Source organism: Lynx canadensis, chromosome C1 (assembly GCF_007474595.2).
Source record: "Lynx canadensis isolate LIC74 chromosome C1, mLynCan4.pri.v2, whole genome shotgun sequence".
In the NCBI taxonomy this organism is placed as follows: domain Eukaryota; kingdom Metazoa; phylum Chordata; class Mammalia; order Carnivora; family Felidae; genus Lynx; species Lynx canadensis.
Window position 1 is genome coordinate 30,193,944 of NC_044310.1, and position 20,683 is coordinate 30,214,626.

The 20,683-nt window shown below is 43.6% G+C and overlaps 1 protein-coding gene across 1 annotated transcript in view; it reads left to right on the forward strand.

Moving 5' to 3' along the window:
- The window catches only part of MACF1 (microtubule actin crosslinking factor 1), a 230,379-nt gene extending 212,503 nt beyond the window's left edge, over nt 1–17,876 (forward strand). The window contains 6 exon segments of the mRNA XM_032594263.1: nt 896–970; nt 5,103–5,220; nt 12,282–12,335; nt 12,338–12,492; nt 15,437–15,566; nt 16,412–17,876. Coding sequence (XP_032450154.1) covers nt 896–970; nt 5,103–5,220; nt 12,282–12,335; nt 12,338–12,492; nt 15,437–15,566; nt 16,412–16,668 — 789 coding nt within the window. The 3' untranslated portion in view covers nt 16,669–17,876.
- Nucleotides 17,877–20,683: the final 2,807 nt, after the last annotated feature.

The window sequence follows — 20,683 nt, forward strand, 5'->3', positions numbered from 1 at the left end:
ATCACATTGAAAATAGCAAATTCTGGGGCGCCTGGGTGGCGCAGTCGGTTAAGCGTCCGACTTCAGCCAGGTCACGATCTCGCGGTCTGTGAGTTCGAGCCCCGCGTCAGGCTCTGGGCTGATGGCTCAGAGCCTGGACCCTGTTTCCGATTCTGTGTCTCCCTCTCTCTCTGCCCCTCCTCCGTTCATGCTCTGTCTCTCTCTGTCCCAAAAATAAATAAACGTTGGAAAAAAAAAAAAAGAAAATAGCAAATTCATTAGTAACACATGGAGATCTCAGGATTTATTGATCCTAGAAAAGGAGAGGTTAGCGGGGCAGGTCTTGGGTATGGCCTGGAACACCCCAGGACTGACCTCTGGGGACTCTGAGGCTCCTAGGTTTAAATTTAAAACAGTTCATAGTTTGCTGTACTTGGTTTGATTTTGATGCATGCATATTAGCATTTTTCTGAAGGAACTTGGAAACAAATGTATGACCAACAAATGTGTGACATGTATTAACTTGGAATAAAGGATAAATGCATGTATCAAAAATCTAAAATATCTAAAAGAGCATAACAAATAGCTTTCTGTTTACATGTAAAAATCTTTGTTTCTGGGGCGCCTGGGTGGCGCAGTCTTAAGGTTAAGCGTCCGACTTCAGCCAGGTCACGATCTCGCGGTCCGTGAGTTCGAGCCCTGCGTCGGGCTCTGGGCTGATGGCTCAGAGCCTGGAGCCTGTTTCCGATTCTGTGTCTCCCTCTCTCTCTGCCCCTCCCCCGTTCATGCTCTGTCTCTCTGTCCCAAAAATAAATAAATGTTGAAAAAAAATTAAAAAAAAAAAATTTGTTTCTCTAAAGAGGAAGTCTTGTTTTACCCCTCACACTTTTCTTTTTTTGTTGTTCACAACCAATAGGTCACAAGACAAGTGGCTCAGTGCAAATGTGCAAAAAGGTTTCAGGTGGAGCAGATTGGAGAGAATAAATATCGGGTAAGGAAGAGAAAACTAGTCCTTTGTGGTAGTTGTTCCTCCTATATGGTCCTTCCAGGTGAAAGTAACCTGGCACACAGCTGACCAGATGGTCCCACCTTCCCTCTACCAACGCTTGGAGGACCAGAGCCAGTAGGACTTAAGATGTGGTCACTCTCTGTAGGTTCTAGAGGTCAGGTGTCCTGCTGGGCTAAGCTTAGTGCCCTACATAGTCCCATCTGAAAAATACCGTCCTATTTAGCTAACAGAGGCTTGTACTTGAGTTCTAGTATAGGAGACATATCGAAGTTCTCTCTTTTGCTGACCAAAGCCTTTAGGGAAATGGAGACACTTGTTCCATAAGATAAGGCAACAATTACCTGAAGACTGACGGATTACCCCAAAGTGCTGAGCATTGTGAGCCTGAGTGGCTCCCGAGCTCAGAGGGGGCTGGAGGAACTCTGTCAAGGTCCCAAAGGATGCTCTGCTCTCTGAGCTGATGCACTAAGGGGACGCCAGCCTCAGTAGTCTTCCCTGGAAGGCTGTGCTGAGTGTGGACATAATTGACCATGAATGATGCTGTGTTCTAGCTTCTTTTGGGACCTGGCTTGAGGCATAGGAGGGATCTGAAACAGCACTTCTAAATATATTCAGCAGCTTATCTGGATTCTCTGAAGTCCTAAGGAAAATCTAGGATTGGTAAAGAGGGTTCAGATTGTACAGCTTTTTGTACTGAGTTAGAAACAGGGAATCTAGGTTCCATCAGTACGTTAAAGTGTCTTCCAAGTACACCAAAACCACCCTGGGCTGCTCTTTAGCTGGCGAGTGTTAGGTGATTGTGCCTTGGATCCAGTCCAGGGCATCTAGTTAATAAAACTTTAAGCAATCTTGTGCTTGCTTATTGCTTTTATTTTCTTGTTGTTTTTTTTAATGCCTTTGAGAGACATGAATTAACAAGAGCAATAGAGTGGAAAAGTTAGGTCTTAATTAATTTGTAAAACCACGCCCCTGTGGCAGGAGCTCTCGAAGAATATGTTTGAAGACTGGTAACGTGATTGCATGATTTTTGTTCCTTAGTGTTAATTTGACAAAATGTTCTCTGTTTTTTTTTTTTTCTTCCATTTCTTCCATCCTTTACTCTTTTGTCTATAGTTCTTCCTCGGCAATCAGGTACAGTGTGCCTTGCAACATTCTCCTCGGTGGAAATGGTCTGTGTAGCTCGTGCTGCCTGTTCTTTGCTGTGGGGAGAGGACATAATCTGAAGCATGCCTGGGTCACATCTGGTTGTCTTACCAAGTGGAGAAACTGCTAACAGGGCTGATATTGTAAAGCTGTCTTAGCAGCAGGATAGAAGTACGTTATTTTTTAAAGGAGATGAACTTTTCCATTTAAAATTAGATTGGCTAAAAATGGTATTATGCTGGACTGAGTTTGAAGTAATGTGATTCAGGGGCATTTGAAGCTGTGGTATCAATCCAACGTGTTTCTAAAAGCAACCTGGTCTTATACTTCTGTTTTGGAAATCAGAATACCAAACAGCACAGTTCTGATTTATACCAGTCTTTTGACAGTTAACACAAATTTTATAATGTACAATAAATCAAAAAATCTTGGGGTACTTAAGTACTGCATCTATTTAAAGACCTTATTAATATTTACTTGTATTTACATGTTTTATAACTATAAGGTGCCTGAGAACTATAGTGTAGCAGTCATGATTGGCCATAGCCTCAAGTGTGCTGATTATGTCCAGCCAGCCAAAATCTCAGGGATCAAATTAGACTTGCAAGAAAAGATTAAATGCTTTTGACTCCGCTTGGTAATTCTAACCATACAGATCTTTTGAGGGCTCTGGGGTCCTGTGCCTTCAAATGGAAGGAAGTTGCATGGGTAAAGTCTGTCTTGTGATATGAAATCAGAACCACTAAGAGTTTATTTGAGGCCTTCAGTCAATATTAGGTTCTAGGTATTGCAACAGTCATTCACTCCAGTAACATTCTGGGCCAGTGGGAAGAACAGAGGATAGAAAGAAACTGGGTTTAAGATGTCATTGCATGAAAGTGCCAAGTCATACCTAAAAGTTGTACCTGTTTGCTAATAACCTGCACACACAGCCGGCGGGTCCTTGAAGTGGCAGTGACCTCCTCCTCTACTGCTCCACTGACAGTAAGGGTCAGATGAGTTAGCTCCAATATTAGAAACAGAGTCCTGGAGTTCATTTTGTGCATGAGGCACCTGAGACCCAAAGGATCCCATGCTGATAGTCACACAGCTAGTGTCAGAGCCACTGCAAGAACCCAGGTCACTGTAAGGGATTTTCCAGTGAAGAGAAGGAAACAAGTTACTGTCACCCCAAGACATTTCTGGGGCCTCTGCCTTACTGCCCAGCTTTGCCAGGTTTGCACAGCTCCCCATTTTTAGAGATGGCCCCTTCTACTACTCTGGCCTCAACTCCCCCAGCCACTTTTGCTGCTGGCTTGGATCAAACCCCCTTTTCCTTACAGCTCAGTGGAAACAAGTTAGAATCTTTCAGAGAGCACTTCAGAAAAAAAAATTAGGACTAAAGAGGAATGAGTCAAGTGAAGTAATTCTAAGCACTGACAGATAAAGTACAGGGCACAGTAATAGAAGGATACTATTGGAGGATACTTGGAGTCCCTTCCTGACTCACTGTGGAGGATGTAGTGAGTTCCTTACTTCCTCCCTCTCCTCACCAAGCCAGAGAGAACCCCGACTAGTGACTCTGGCGTCACTGCTCTTGGTTGTGGTGGGATTCTCCATTCCTCTTGCGGTGCCTCCCCGTTTCTTCTGCTGGGCCAGCTGATGAGGGAGGCACCCTCAGAGGCCCAAGAGGCAGCTTCCTTCCCAGGACAGGACGTTTATTCCCTCACATCTCTGGGCACCCATTTCAGTGCTTTTATATTACACCATGCTGTTGCTGTGGTCACTCTGTATGAAATCTTAACAACTGTAGATGAGATATATAGTCATTCGAAAATGGAGTCATTTTCAAAGTAAAGGATTGGGGAGGGGGTAATACTTTTCAGTCACCTTGCTGCCTATATAAACAGTGCACTTGAGCCAGTGCAGAGTAATACAGAGAATTACTGCAAATATATTAATTTTCAGGGAGGTTGGTTATGTGCCTTTCTCAAACATCCTTTCTGGCATTTTCAATTTTTATGCCTTGTTTCAAAGTTGTGGTTCTCCTTTATAAATTTAAAAATGTAAATTAACTAATTAATTAGTCCCTTCACTCCCCCGCCCCCACCCCAACCCCAGCATTCTCCTTGAATTAAATAATTTTAGGAATGCTATTTCTCCAACCAAATGTTTGATTTTTGTTTTGGGATTTCCGCATGATTCTCTTTTGTTGCCTTTGTTTTAGGAAGAGGGTAATTTATTATGTAGTAAACTCCATATGTTAACGGGGCTAAGAAATAGGGATGTTAGGTGAGGAAAAAGGAAAAAAATATCAGAAAGTCATACTTGTCTTAATCTCTGAAATTGTTGAATACTATATAATCATGGTAGATTAAAATTTTTTTTCTTCAACTAAATTTTTTAGTAAAATTCTATAATCATTTGTTTAGCTGAAGAAACTTTCTGCTTGGTGACCTCACAATTAGAGAATATAGAGGGCTTATTTCTGAAAACCTTGTGTGGAAAATCAGTTTTCCTTCTAAGCTCGTAATAATGATGGCTTTGCAAGGGTTTCCTTAAGGCTTGAAATAGTATTTGCTGTTCTTCATTTACCTTTTGAGCGCACTGTATTCAGAAGTTGACATATACTTTATGTCTACCATTTATGAAAGCAAACTAACGTAACAAAGAATTTTACTACTGGGTTTTAATTTGGGCAGAATGTTTAAAACTGAGGTGAGCTAACATTTGTCCATCCTCTGCCCTGCCCCACAGTAGAGGCATGACTACCAAAAGCTAACTTGATCCCAATAGAAAGACACTGGTCTTTACCTTGATATCTCAGCTGTTCCGTATTTTAAATTCTTTTGTGAAAAATGCCAAATAGTTAAAATTCTCCTGCAGACTGTCAAACTGTCATGTGTCATGTCTGAATACAGTCTGCTCTGGGAAGAAGGCCTCGGCCTGCTCTAGGACACACTCACTCATCACTGTCCCCTTGGTCCTGCAGTTTGGAGACTCTCAGCAGCTGCGGCTGGTCCGCATCCTGCGCAGCACAGTGATGGTCCGAGTTGGTGGAGGATGGATGGCCCTGGATGAATTTTTAGTGAAAAATGATCCCTGCCGAGGTAAGGAACCTTCCTGAGCATAAATCACACATTAGGTACTCCCTCACCGCTGATCTTTATCTTTCATGCTTACACAAAGTGTTGGTAGTGGGTCTGTTTGGGTTTTACTTTGTAAAGCTACCTAGATGTCACTCCACCAGCACAGACTGGAACTTGAGCGTGCCTGAGTAGACCAAGAAGAGAAAGCAGGAGAGGTGGATGCTGTCAGGAGAGACAGGTTTTGAGATACAGTACAAGAATTAGGAATTTATTGGCATCTTCCAGTGTTTCGGTTTGAGGTGTTAAATAACACTAGCCTGGAAAGGAGCCTAATGAAGCCTCTGAAGTTCCTGGTTAGTGCTCCTGATTCCTATGCCGGAAACTCGGGGAGGGTGTTGGGCTCCTCCCATTCAGGGAAGGACTGCATCTCCCATGGCTAGGAGAGGGGATAATGTAACACCTAGCCCTCAGCACAGATGCTTCTAAGACAGGTGATCACTGAAGCAAGACCCTGGGGTGCTGAACTTGAAAGGGTGGGCATGCCAGCCCAAAGGCAAAAGAAGATGGGAAATTTCATGCGAACGATGCAGCTGCAGCTACAGGCATGTGAGGGCTGCAACAGAGGAGAGGGGATCAGGTTCCGGTGGCTAAACCCTCTTCAACTTCGGCCTTTCCCTTTCCTGCTGGCCAAGCTGCATGTGGGTATACAGGAGGCTCCTCCACTGTCTGCCAGTTTGTCTTTCTTGACCAGTTTCTGCGTTCCTGCTCTGTCTCTGTTTCTTTGTGTTTGTTTATTTTTTTATTCTAGTTCACCATCCTGGGAGTAAAATAAAGCGCTCTGATTCCAGCTCTTCGATTTCCAGTCAGTCTCCCATAGGTTGGCTTTTAAGCTTTGTCCCCCTAACCACACCCCAGCCCACTGAGAATGGCTTTGCTTCTTAAACTGTGGTGCCTCTTGGCTCTGTGGCATCTGCTGCCTTTACGAATGCTTTGAAATAGCCAAGCCCTAGCTTTTCTAACTGTTATAAGTTGATGGAGCATAGAACCCTTCTGTTGAAACAGTACCCATGGAATTTGTTCAGAGTTTCTGTACATTTAACAAATACTTACATAGCTTTTTAGATGCCACACGCTGTTATAAGCAGTTTACAGATGATAACACATTTACACGGCTATGAGGTGCAGACCAATATTGTCTCCATTTACAGAATAGGAAACTAAAGCACAGAAAAGTTAAATAACTTACCTGAGGACAGACAAATAATAAATGGCAGAACAGGATTCAGTTCCAAGACAGTCTGGCTCTAAAGTGTGTGCTCCTGATCAAGGTGCCATGTGTCTCAGAGGCTGGCATACCCACCACCTCCCCTTTGTGTGTGTGGATTGCTGGTTCGGCCTGTGTAATTAAATTGGTGAGGCATATTTATAAACCTGGTAGAAATGTTTACAGTACAGTTACATAACTTCTTTGGAAGTGATTTATAGTCCTATTTTGAAGTGTTTAGAGCTAAAGGGTGCAGTTCTCACATGAATTCAGATATGCCCATAAGTAGCTTCTTTATTTTAACTCATTCTTGCAATTACTCCAGTAAACAAAAATAATTTTCATTAATTAAAAAAAAGTTAATTTTAAAAGCACCTATTCTGATAAAAATTTGAAAGTGTTTAATCAGTTTTAGAAGTTACTATGTTGCAAACTAATTTCCTTGATATAAAAGTCCTCTTTCATGGTTTACATCAGGAGCAGGAGCAATGTATATATAGGATTTTAACCATAACTCAGTAAGACAACATTATTTTTTTTTCTAAACCTATTAGTAAGATTTTGGGGTTTTTTTTTTTGTTTGTTTGGTTCGTGTTTTTTTTTGGGGGGGGGGGTCTTGTGTGATTGGACTAAACAAACAGAAGAGATACTGCATGTGACATTTTGGAATCTGGTTGCCTGTTTGCTGCCTGCTTTACTTGCTCTGTTTACAATAACTTTATGCTGATGGCCAAGGGGAACACTGCTTGCTTTGTCCTTACATTAATAGCTAAAAACTGGAACCCCAAGAAAGTTTGGGAGGGCCGTCTAGTACCTGTATTCTGTGGAAAATAGTAGCCTTTTCAGCATCCCTTGGAGAAAACAAGGTAAGGCTTTCCTCTATGCCTCTCCAGGAATGACCTCCTAGCACTCAGTAATCATCTCGATTGGGCTGATTGCAGAGTACAGAACTGCCCAGCAGTCTTAGTTATCATAACTCTACCAGTGACAGGATGAGTATTTCTAATCAAAAATTGCACTAGGAGGTGAACACTTATGGGCTGTGGTGGATGTAAGAGTGACTGGGGAGGGCGTGAATATCACAAAGAGGAGAGTTCTTGAAGCTATCTAGGATTCTGTGAAGATTCATGTGGCTTCGAGAAGCACCACTTAGGGTAGATTTTATATTCATTTGTGTTGCATTTCCTTGGCTGTCTAGACCATAGAGAATGTTAGACTGAGGATAGAACAAAATTTATGACAGTATAATACTAACACACACAGTCATTTGTTACCTCCTGCTACATAGCTGCTTAAAAAGGTGAGTGAGAGAGGCGCCTAGGTGGCTCAGTCGGTTGAGCATGACTATGGTTTGTGCTCATGATCTCATAGTTCGTGGATTCGAGCCCTGTGTCAGGCTCCAGGCTGACAGTGCAGAGTCTGCTTGAGATTCTCTCTCTCCCTGCTCCTACCCCACTCACTCTTCTGTCTCTCAAAATAAATTTAAAACAAAAAGTAAGAGAGGAGCGCCTGGGTGGCTCAGTCAATTAAGCATCAACTCTTGATTTCAGCTCAGGTCATGATCTCCTGGTCATGAGTTTGAGCCCCACCTAGGGCTCTGTGCTGACAGCGCAGAGCCTGCTTGGGATTCTCTCTCTCTCTGTCCTCTCTCTGCCTCTCTCTCTGAAAATAAACTTAAAAAATAAAGTGAGAGAGCTCTCAAACTGCACATTGCTTTAGCCAAACATACAGTGAAAATATTCAACTAGGTAGGTTCCCAACACTGCCAAAATTGAGGTTTCAGTTTCTGATTCATCCATGGCAAAGGAGATCGTGATGTTTTGGTTAGAGATGAAAACAGTGCCCTGCCTAAGAACAGATCTACTTTTAGGGTACTATATATGTTTTTGAGCACTAGACAAATTAGTTCGTCCAAATAAGTGGAGATCTAGAACACTTCATTCATGAAGATTTAAAAGACAATTTGGCTTAGAACTGATTGTTTTCCTTTTCTTTTTATTGTTGTAAAATATACATAACATAAATTTACCATCTTAACTATTTTTGAAGCGTTCAGCAGCATTAAGTACATTCACACTGTTGTGCTACCATCACACATCCACAGAGCTCTTTTTATCTTGTAAAACTGAACTTCCATATCCATTAAACAGGAGCTAAGAACTCAATTGTGACTGGCCAGCCTGTTCTAGCCAACATCATGTGGCCAGCCTAAGTCCCTTAGAAAATGGTGGCCCCTTTGGTGTTGAAAAACTAGAATGGTTGCCTTCGGGCCCTGGTCTCCAATATGTGATCTTCAAAAAATTACAGTTAAGTGTTTTTGGAAAACACTGGCTTAAAGCTAAGGCAGGTTTCTTTACTGTAGGTCTCCCTAGAGCTCACAAAATGCTAATCTCATTAAGGCTCTTCCAAAGGGGGAAGGTGTTTATTGAGCTCTTTTTGTAGGAACCCTCTCAGAAAACCTTAGTTTGGGAAATTCTGCTGTAAACAATGGAAGACCATGGAAGGATTTTGGCCATTAGAGTTATCAGGTTTTTATTTAGAAATTCAGTTCTAGGGGATGAGATGAGAAATGAGACCAGTTGGAAGCCTGTTATATCCCGTGCATGGTGGAGGAGATAGCCCATGATCCACATAAGTGTAAGGAGGTTTGGGGGTGTGGGAATGCACTGGGGATTTGAGGAGCTTTAGAGGATAGAATCAGGAGGCCAAACTGCCATCAGGAAGGAGGAGACCTACACTACCCCCCTGGTTTCTGGCTCTGATCATGTCTAATCAGTCACTGGGTATAAGATTCTGTGATCCGCAAAGGGTCTGCTCACGGGACACGTTTGGAGTCAGGCACGACTGTATGATGGCAATGAGGTGTCAGGTCGGTGAGCTCATCGCCACTGGGTTCAAAAACTAAGAGGGAGAACAGGACTACAGACAGAAGCAGGGGACATCAGTGTTTGATAATGGGCGGGAAGGAGGAAAGCAGGAGAGAGAGTGTCCTGGGAGCCAAGGGAAGAGAGTATTTCAAGACAAGAGCAGTTATCCCCCCACATGGAAATTACAACAGCAGAGAGGTGTTTTTACTTGTCAGATATTAGATTTTTATCTGTACATGTATATGTGTGCACATGTGAATAACAGCATTAGCCAGAAGGAAGTAATTTCAGTATACTCCTGCATTATTTTGGAGAGTGTATGTTGGTATAAAATTTGGGAGATCAATTGAAAGTATCAAAATCTCGTGTGGCATCCTTTCTCCCCAGAAAATGCACTTAACAGAAATTTATCCTAGGGAAATCATCAATATGCACAAAAACCTTTTACGAGTAGTTTTGTCACGACATTGTATATGATGTTTAAGAAATTGTAAGCAAATTAAAAATATAACTAGTAGGGTTGGTTAAATAAATTGATGTCCATATGATGAAATAAGGCCATGCAGCTAGTTGAAATTATGCAAGACCTGTCAAGCATGGAGGAATGCTCCTGATGTTTTTGTATTAAATTATATATGTACACATACACAGTTGTGCACAGGAATAAGACACACCATCATTGTAAGTGATGTCCCTTAGGTTGTAAGATGAAGGAATTTTTATTCTCGTTGTACTTTTCTGTATATTTCAACCTTGTACAGTTTAAGCTATCAGTAATAACTTGGCAGAGTGATTTAGGTGCTGTGGTGGGGACGGGAGCCTGAGTGAGGTAAGGGACGAGTGGAGAAACCGCTAGTGTAGATGAGGATGTGAGGAGCGGGGGGCGGGGAGAGAGCTCAGGTGGAGACGTGGCTTCTAGTCCCAGCCCTACCACGGCTCTCCTTGACCTCAGCCTTGTGAGTGCTTCAGTTCCTTTGTCTGTGACCGGGATGCTAACAGGTCCCTGGTGACAGTCAAGTGCCCTACTGCATGTGATCACATTCTGTAATTGTGCAGTGCACGAGCAACATGATATCATATCATTACATTTAAATGTAATGCTGTGGCGCTCACCTGAGGTCCTGCTTCGGAGTCTTCCTCTTGTATCACTCTGTTGTTTTTGTCTGGGGGGAGCCAGTGCACAAGTAACTGTTAAATGTTTACTAGGTTTAAATTACACGACTGAAGTTCTGTACAGCTCAGGGACATAATCATTTCTTTTGGGGTGAATCCTCAGCTAAGTGATGATTTTTATTCATCACTATTATCTTAGTGCCTTTGTTGTGTGTCCACTGTTACGCTGGGCACTTCAGCAAACACAAAATAAAGAAATGTAAGTCCTGAACCCACAGTTATTAGTGATGAAAACTCTTACTGAAGTTCCCATGTTAGTGCTGAAGGAAATTCTCTTGGAGAATCTTTAGTGTAGACACAGGGGAAAACACTGAAGTCCAGAAAATGCATGAGTAGAGAACCCAGGGACAAGGAATGAGCCTTGAGGGGCACATGCTGTTGGGGCCTGAGGAGGAAGGAAACAGCATTCGTAGGCCATCGAGACGATGGGATCAGCCGGAGGAAACTGAGGCCCAGGGCAGGAAGACCTGGTTGGTAGCTGAGCCTAGATTGTAACTCAGGTTTTGATACCCACATTGGCCCTTTATAACCTGACGCTTTGATATGTTATGTCAACATAATATATTGAGAAGAATTTGATCTAGGAATTTGGTAATACGCTGCTTGGACACCCATGAACCTGATTTAAAATCTCATTGTACCAAAATTCCTCAGTTCCCTTGAAGACCTGCAGGTTTGGGCAGAAGAGGAGGGTGGGCACAGGTACCTCAAATCTGCTAAACCCATGGTTCCTGGCCAGAGTGAAAATCTTACTAGAAAAGAATGACAAACATTTTGTTCATAACAGTTCTTTTCCCAAGTTTCACCAGAGGTCCTATTGTTCAGATCTATCTAGCGTATTCTAAAAAGTGAACAGTTTAGGATAGATGAAGGAGGGAGGAAGTTATTACAGGATAAACCCTTTTGGTGAGAAATAATCTAAGGACATATTCCAGAGGAATTATTTCTTTTAAATTAGCAGTGTCTTTCACATTTAACATTTACGTTGGTCATCCTTGGAATCCTCTGACCGAATCCAAATTTTAAGTTCTGGTTATACAGCTCCAGAAAGCCATGGACAGCACCTGTTGGCCTTCAGAGCAGTTTCCAGATCGCCTCCCACCTGACATTCCTGCCACTCACCATTGTCCCTTAAGCTTCTTGTCGCTTTCAGTTTTTGATCTCACATTTCTCACTGGCAAGTTTTGTGCATGGTCTCAATCTTTCTCTCTCTCCTCCCACATGTTTACTTCTTAATGATTTTATCCCAGTCTTTTTACCATCCTGAGTTCCTGGACCGCTTCCCTGAGGATTGTTAGCAACTGAATTCAAATAAGAGTCTGGACAATGTTGATTGCAATGATCTGTTTTTCTCCACTATCCTGCAAAATCTGAGCAAAAAGTACACATGTACTATGAGAGAGAAAAGAGGGGTTTTGATCTAATGTCAGAGGTTTGTGCACTGCTGCATCTGCTTTCTTTGACCCGTTACGGTGTGCTTACCCCAGGGGACAGTGACATGGCAAGATCATTACCACAGAATGAGATGCTATCTCTTATATAAAATTCTTTATCATGGCAAACCAATGAGGCTTATTACTTCATTGCTATGGGTAAGAATCATGACAGACTGACAAATCATGAATTTATTTTAAAAGAATCCACAGATAGTACTAAATCTATAACTGATATAGCTGTTATCATGGGGTCAAGCAGCTGTATGACCATCAAAGACACATTTTTTTTTTTTTTTTTTTAAGATTAACTGACATTGTATGTGTGTGTTTGTTCCTTTTTAGCACGAGGTAGAACTAACATCGAACTTAGAGAGAAATTCATCCTGCCTGAGGGGGCATCCAGGGAATGACCCCTTTCCGATCACGGGGTCGAAGGTCCAAACCATCTTCGCGGGCTGCCTCCCCCACCCGCTCCAGCTCCAGTGCTAGTCAGAGTAACCACAGCTGTACATCCATGCCGTCTTCTCCAGCCACCCCAGCCAGTGGTACCAAGGTATGTACTGACACTGACCTCTCTTATGGCCTTTGTCCCTGTTCCCATATTTACAGAAGTTTGGTATTAAGTGTAGCCTCTGAACGCCTCCAGCCAGGAGAGGAACATGAAGATATACTGACCAAGCTCTACCTGGACCAGCCTCTCCAGGCCCCAGTAGAGAACAGGACCTTTAAGATCTTACTTTGAAGGACATTATTAAAATATGAACTCAGATCGTTAAGTCAGAAACACTTCTTTCCACATAATCTCCCATCCAGAATTACTAATTTTGGAAATCCAGGCACTCTCTGTGCAGCTGAAGCCAGCGATAAATTGGTTGCTTTGATGGGTTACTTATGAAGTATGCTGTTGCCTTCTGCCTGGTCCCTTTTATCCTGTTAAACTGATGCACGTTTTGTTTTGTTTTCTGTTTCTTTAAAATTCAGTGTCTTCTATTTATTTTTTGTGTTCCCAATTTGCTTCTTTTCTGTTCCATTTTCAATTGTTCCCATCCTTCCCTTTGGATTTCCGTTTCGCAGACTCCACTTCAGTTCCCTCGCTGTTATGACAAACCCTGGTTGGTAACAGTAAAGCTGGCACCCCTGTCAGGGACAGCCATTATCCTGACCTCCAGCTGCCCAGCCCCGAGGTAGAGTATGGTTTTGCTGACTAAGGACACGGTCACGACGAGGCCCTCGCTAATGCCAAGAACTGGATCGGCTCCTCTTCCTGACACAAGTCCATGCTCTTTTCCATCTGTGTGGTGCTTGCTCTCACAGCCGATTCATCTAGTCAAGTGCTTTTCAGGGGTTTCTAACTCGGATTCACCAAAATTGGAGATAAACGAGATGCCTAAAACTGGATTAACAACTTGCTGCCAGTGTTTAGAATGATGTTTTTCCAGGGTGATGAACAATTGTCATTCCTGGTGATCTGTTGATGGATATTATTCATAAAACTCAGGCCTCTCAGAGTCTCCAAACCTCAGATACACAGACGAGTTATGAACACTTGAAATTCAACTACGGTGCATGTTCAGCAGTGTTCTATCTTTGCTAGAACAGAAGAGTGGCTGGCGTCCCCTGCCCTGAGCCATGTCCTCAGTGGTTGATACTGCCAAACTGGTGTGAGGGGCGGGTGCTGCCTTCTTCAGCCAAACACTGCATCAGCGGAACACTGCTCCAAGGCTCCGATTTTAACTTCTGAATTTAAGTCACACGGATGTGTGACTAGTGGCCTAGTCACTTGGGTGTCTGAAGCCTTGATTTGAATACACATGCTGGCAGTTAAGCATGTTTGAGTGCAGTCATTAAAATGCCCAAAGCATTTGTGGAAGAGCAGTGTTTCAGAAACAAAACATGGGCTAGTGGCTTGTCTGATAGCGGGAAAATTTGCATTCTAGCTCCTGCTGGGAAATACTGGTTCCTTGTGCCTCAAAAGATAGCATTGCCTTCAGTCATGCAAAGCTTCAGCCCCAGAAGGCGAAGGCGGGAGATGTAAGAAGCCAGTGCCTGTGAATGGGCTGCTGCTTTGGGATTCATCCGCTCTGAGCTAAAGCTCCAGTTCAGAAATCTGTCTGGTTTAGAACATGATCTGGGGACCTCCTGCCACCAAAACCCCAGGACTCTACCTGCTTATCTTGCTTTCCTTCTTCCTTAAAATACCGCTTAAAATGCCGCTTCCCGACGTGGACTCCAGCCCAGGGCCTCCAGGGCTGCGGTCTCACCAGCGGCATGCTCACGAGCAGTAGCTTCTGAAACTGGTGCTCCTCCTCCTGTGTGGGCCAGGAGCGTTTGCGCTTGACCGTTAATCACTTTCTGTCGCTTTTGCTTTTTTTCCCTAAATTAAATATGAGAAACACAGTGAAAACAGGTTGCTTTACTCTTCCATTTGTATGAACATCTTAAAGGTCCTGGAAAACAGTTTACACAATTTATTTCAAAGAAAAATTAGAATAGTGTTATGGTATGAGTGATATTTAAAACAGACTTAAAAATTCTTAATGAGGACTTCCAAATTAAGTCTACTACTGTCTTAAAAAAAAAAACAAAACACTCAAATGGGAAATGTTTCTCCTGCTGGTAGCAGTAGTAATAACGTGTATCTGTCCAGCTCTTTTTCCATTAGGAAGTGCTTCTACACATGATTTATTCATTTGGCAAGTTTTTATTGAGCCCCTCTTCTGTGCCAGACACTGTTTTAGGTGCTGAGGATGTGACAGTGAACAAAGTCCCTGCTTTCATGGAGCTTACACTTAATACAGGCGAGACAAACCACAAACAAGGATATCTATCGTATGTCAGGTGGTAATGAGTGATATGCCAGAAAATAAGCAGGGGAAGAAAATAGAAAGTTAGAGTGTCACTCTAGTAGTGAGGCAAGACCTCTCTGATGGGTCATTCAGCCAATCCGCCCAAAAGAAACAAGGGAGTGAGCCACACAGAAACAGGGTGGGAGGAACAGTGAGGAGACCATGGTGGCTCAGTGGATTGAAAAAGAAAGAGTGTGCTTATCTGCAGTTTTTCCAGTGAGGGAAATGGACTGAAAGATCTTGGTTTGACTGAAGTTCCTGCACCCATCCAGTGAGAGAGGTTGGAGTGATATTGGCATCTCCATATGAAATATTTAGAGCTAGAACGCATATTTGAAATTTCTAGCCCCAACACTTCGACACTCAGGATTATTTGGATTTTTTTTGGCCATTTCTGGTGGAAATTTGTCAGGAACTTTCTAGTAGAAATATAGAAGACATTATGAAATTTTGAATTGGAACATAAGACCTTTTCTGGGGTGGAATCCTCAAACTATATGACCTAGGACACTTTCAAAAATCTTTGTTTTCCTGGACTTTTAATTTGCTTTTCAATCAGTTAGGTGTAAGGAGGCTTAAATAGACCTTTTCAGATTGAATTTCAAAAATTTCACCTAGTAAATAGAACTTGTTAAAAAAATTTTTTTTAAGGTTATTCCATCAACAGGGAGCAAGCTGAAACGACCAACCCCAGCCCTTCACTCTAGCCGCACATCCCTCGCTGGTGATACCAGCAATAGTTCTTCCCCAGCCTCCACAGGTGCCAGAACGAATCGGGCAGGTAAGTGCCTGCCCCCATCCATGTGCACTGGGGTGAAAGGGGAAGGGGAGTGGCCAGGCTTAGAACTGGGGGACAGCAGCCTCTGGGTGGTGCTTCACTGCTCCCCAAGGAAAGCAGATAATCAGAGCAGCACACAGATGTGATGTCCAAAGAGAGACCTGCAGATTTTCTGCTGCTCTTTCCTTTCCCTCCTGCCACTGTAGCTGCCTGCAGCCATGCCTTCTGAGAGCAGATGTGTCCACAGCTAAAGCCAGGCCCCTGTTCTTGACCAGAAATGACTGTATTTGAGAGAATCTAAAAGGCAGGAGGGACCTCCTGAAGTGGGCTTTTCCTCAGAAGGCCACCCAGTGTTGGGGCTGGCAGTTGGCTAGTAATTTTTCCAACATTCTGCATTTATTATAGCCACTGGCAAGCAGAGAACATCAGGGAAAGATCACATCTGTTCACCTGTTGATATTCCCCATGCGAGTCCAGGAATTGGCCTCATTTCTGGCTTTCTGTTTGCCTGCCCGACCCCCCACCCCTGCTAGCAGGCTCTCCTCTATGCCCAGGTGACTGAGCAGCCCCACTCGGCACTACTCTGGGGGCACAGGAGGTCACTGTGCTGAGAGAAGCTGCTGTCTAATCCTCAGGAGGCAAGCTTCTCAAGCAGAATCACAAAGCCCAAAAAGGTTTCAGTGGCTGCTGTGTAGATGAAAAGATGGGGTCCAGAAAGGCTCTGATCTGCCCAACATCACACAGCATATCTGGTGGTATTTACATCAGAGCCCTAGCCTCTGGTCGCTTGTCCTCACCACCCCCCATGTTGTCTCTATTAAGTCTGCTGCTTTATTCTCAAATTCCAGACCCTAAAAAATCAGCCAGTCGCCCTGGGAGTCGGGCCGGGAGTCGGGCCGGGAGTCGGGCCAGTAGCCGGCGAGGAAGCGATGCCTCTGACTTTGACCTTTTAGAGACGCAGTCTGCTTGTTCAGATACTTCGGAGAGCAGCGCTGCAGGAGGCCAGGGCAGCTCCAGAAGAGGGCTAAACAAGCCTTCCAAAATCCCGACCATGTCTAAGAAGACCACCACTGCCTCCCCCAGGACTCCGGGTCCCAAGCGATAACACTGTACAAGCACCCCCAAGCCTCTATACACTTTGAAGCCTGCTCCGTACATTGGGTGTATATTATTCTGAACAGGAGAAGTTATATTGTTAAAAGTGTAAAAGAATAATTGTGTTATGAAGCTGCCTTATTTTTTTTCTTTTTGTAAGTTACTATTTCATGTGAATATTATGTAGATAAAATTCGCCTCCTGGTAACCCTGTAATGGATGGGGCCCAGAAATGAAATATTTGAGAAAAACAAGTGAAAAGGTCAAGATGAGAATGTGTATTAAAAAAAAAAAAAAAAAAATGCCTCTAAATAGGGTTTCTGCGCGGTGCAGGGTTGTAAACCTGCTTTATCTTTTAGGATTATTCCTAAATGCATCTTCTTTATAAACTTGACTTGCTGTCTCAGCAAGATAAATTATATTAAAAAATAATAAGAATCCTGCAGTGTTTAAGGAACTCTTTTTTGTAAATCACAGACACCTCAATTAGCAAGAACTGAGGGGAGGGCACTTCTAATTGCTTTTTCCAATGTTTTTAATGCTGTGTGATTTTAGCTGAGGAGAGGGAACCTCCTCTAGGTAATGTTTGCACATGATCAGCAGAAGGAGTTCATCGCAATACTCTGAATCCTGTTTCAGTACTGGGTGTTTAAAGGACAATAGCTGCTAGAATTCAGGGGTAAATGTGACTGTTCCGAAGATGTCAGAACATTGGGGTTTTTAAGAGTCCTGGTTTGTAACTTTCTATTCAACCCAGCCACCAATAACTCCTGTGCTCACCAGGACCCAGGCCCTTGGCAAGGGGACACTCCTTGGTGGCACTGTGAATTACAGATTTGTTTATCTGCATTTTTCCTATTTATTTAAATGGTCGATCAACTTCCCACAAACTGAGGAATGAATTCCACGAGCTTATTCTGAAAATGTGGACATAAGACAAACATTTGCTCGTCCTTTAAAGGAGTTCACCAGCACACTTGTTATCAAGTCCCGTTTGCTTCCGTCTTTTTTTGTGCGTAATAAAGTCAACTGACCAAGTGACCATGAAGAGGGGCTGTCTGGGGCTCCCGTTTTTTAGCTGCTGTTCCTCTTCAGCTCCGACCATGTTGCTGTGTAATTATCTCAATTGGTTTTAATTGAGGCAGAAACTGAAGCTCTACCAATGAACTGTTTAAAAACAAGACACACTTTTGTATTAAAATTGCTTGCAGTAACAAATTTGTATTTCCTGATTTTCTTCTCAACTATTATATATAACATGTTACTCTGGGTATGTTTGTGTTTTAGATACTTAAACGCATTATTCAGATCAGAACATCTTGGTGGATAAATTAAGGAGCTCATTAACAGAATTTTTTTTTCCTGTTTATTTCATCCTTGTTAATTTTAAAGCAACAAAGAAATAATCAGACTATTGTTAATGTAAATCTGTAGGGTATCTGCTCCACTTAGGTGATTACACAAATAGCAATATGTAAGAAAACTTCTGTAGTAGAAATCAAGAGATCCTGGGTTTGAGAGGATGGGGCTGATTTCCCACAGTATGCTGAGATATCTGGTTAAATGACAGAATTTCAGAAGTGGATGCCAAATTGGTCACCAAATCTAGCTCCTTTCTTTTGCAGGTGAGACACCGGGGTGGGAAAGAGGGTTATTTGCCTGAGATCACAGAATTAATAAATGGCAAAAAATAGACCTTGAATCAAATCCTTGATTCCCTACTCAAGTCTGGCATTCCTATTTCCTCCAGCCCCTATTTGGCTTTATAATAATTAGAACAGCCAAATATTAATTCTAACAGAAGGAATTCGGCTAAGAAGTAAAGAAGACTTAAGAGGTAGGTAAGGGGTTCAAACTCAGGCTGCCAGTGTTTCTGACCATTAGGCCATACTCCTCATGTGATCAGGAATTTGGTGAGATGCATAGGTGTTTGCCAAAGCTGTTTGAGGCCAGATATCTGGATTAAAAACAATCCATCCTAATGGATTCTGAAGGAAGTGCTTACTCTGTTCCCCTTGGAATTAACTAACTTCAAGCTGCCAGAACTGTGTAGGATAGTGTTTTCACCCAAATTTACATCCCCTCTAGGCCTCCTGGCAGTGGAAGCATATTTAAAACACTTGACCTCCATCCTTTTCAGATTCTGGACTGTGATCATTTGCTGTTGTTTTTACCAAGTAATTCCGATTTCTCTCAGCCTGTACAACAAAGGTCACCTAGTAGTGGAATCTATACAAAGTGCATTTCCATTTAACAAACACCCATATGCAAGGCCATGTAGAGAATGTAAGGGTGCCAGAAAAAATTACAGTTCTGGAATACAGATGCTAAACACGTGATACAAATTTGGTGTCTGCTGGGTAGCTACAGAAGTCCCTGGGGTTTTCAATGATGCAGTAACAGCTGACCATTATTGACTGTGGTAGGCCTGTGCTAAGTGCTCCGTGTACAAGCCAGCTACTGTGACCCCCATTCACAGATGAGAAACAGCCTGAGAGGTTCAGTAACGTGCCCAAGGTCACAGCATTACCAGGTGGCTGGGAAAGCCCTTGTTTGACACTATCTCTCAAGAAATCTTCCCCCCCCCCCCCTCAGTTCCCTTCCAGGGCCGGAGTTCCAGGATTCCACTCACATCCCCACCCCCACTTCCCTGCTCCTTGTCCTCTGCCCATCCAGGCACTTTACCGGGCCCTCGGTGGGAGCACAGCCTTCCTTCTGCCTCCCGTTAAGACTGTATATTCATCAGACTGTCGCCCCTGTTGTGGGGGGCCCTTGGAGGCAGGGAACCGTCGGCTTCATCTCTGGCTCAGGCCAGAGCACAGAGCAGCCCACAGTGGTTGCCGCTGAACTGAATTTCAGGGAGACGCCATTTGGAATGACTGAAACCTGATGTTTAGGTTTATGGGAATTTGAGGCCTGTTGTTTAAAGAACACAGCTATCTCTGCTCACCCTTAATTGAGATCAGTGATTTCTGTTATAAGAATCCGCCCAGCCCTGGACTGCTTACAGTCTAGCTGGAAGCCCAGTGTTGCACGATACACTACCTGAGGACTCCAGGCTAGATCTGAGGACCCAGAGGATGTGGTGTGAACTGAAAGGGGAGTGCAGAGGGCTGGCCAGAGAAGGACAGTGAGGGGGACAGGAGATTCAGAGACCCTGAACTAGCCTGACACAGGGATATCCCCTTGACCCTGCCCCTGCCCCAGTATGCACTCACCAAGCCCTGGGGATGCAGCCTGCTAAACAGCTTCTCCTCTGCCCTCTACCCCGTCACCAGAAAGGATCATGGTCATTGCCCACCCCATTACTGTACTTGCCTCCATCTGTGGGCCCTGACTCTAATCTTCATCCCTGCAATCCATGTTCCCCTCTGCAGCGGACTCTGCCTTGGGCACTTTTCAGTGCTGAAGCTGCCACATCCTTATGGGGCTTATAAGCAGTGCGGAAATTTACCCATTGGAAAAAAGGCAGACTAGGCATGGGCTTAAAGCACCAACAAATGATTGGTTCGATTTAGAATGTGAGAGAAAAGTCTTGGGGCGCCTGGGTGGCGCAGTCGGTTAAGCGTCCGACTTCAGCCAGGTCACGATCTCGCGGTCCGGGAGTTCGAGCCCCGCGTCAGGCTCTGGGCTGATGGCTCAGAGCCTGGAGCCTGTTTCAGATTCTGTGTCTCCCTCTCTCTCTGCCCCTCCCCCGTTCATGCTCTGTCTCTCTCTGTCCCAAAAATAAATAAACGTTGAAAAAAAAAATTTTAAGAATGTGAGAGAAAAGTCTTGATTTTTTTTAAAGTTTGAAGTGATGATGGGAATTTTTAAAGTTCGGTGGACTTCTTAGTTTCTTTTGAAGTTTCGTATTGAGTCCACACTGGGGCCACCATAACCATCTGTTGTCCGGAGCCCTCATCTAGTCTCCCCGAAAGGTCCTTTGGGTCCGTATCTTGCCAGCCACTCAAGCCTCACCCTCACCCTGGCCATTTGTTTCCCAGGCTTTCCAGGCTCCACTGAACAGCTCACCTGCAGGGGAA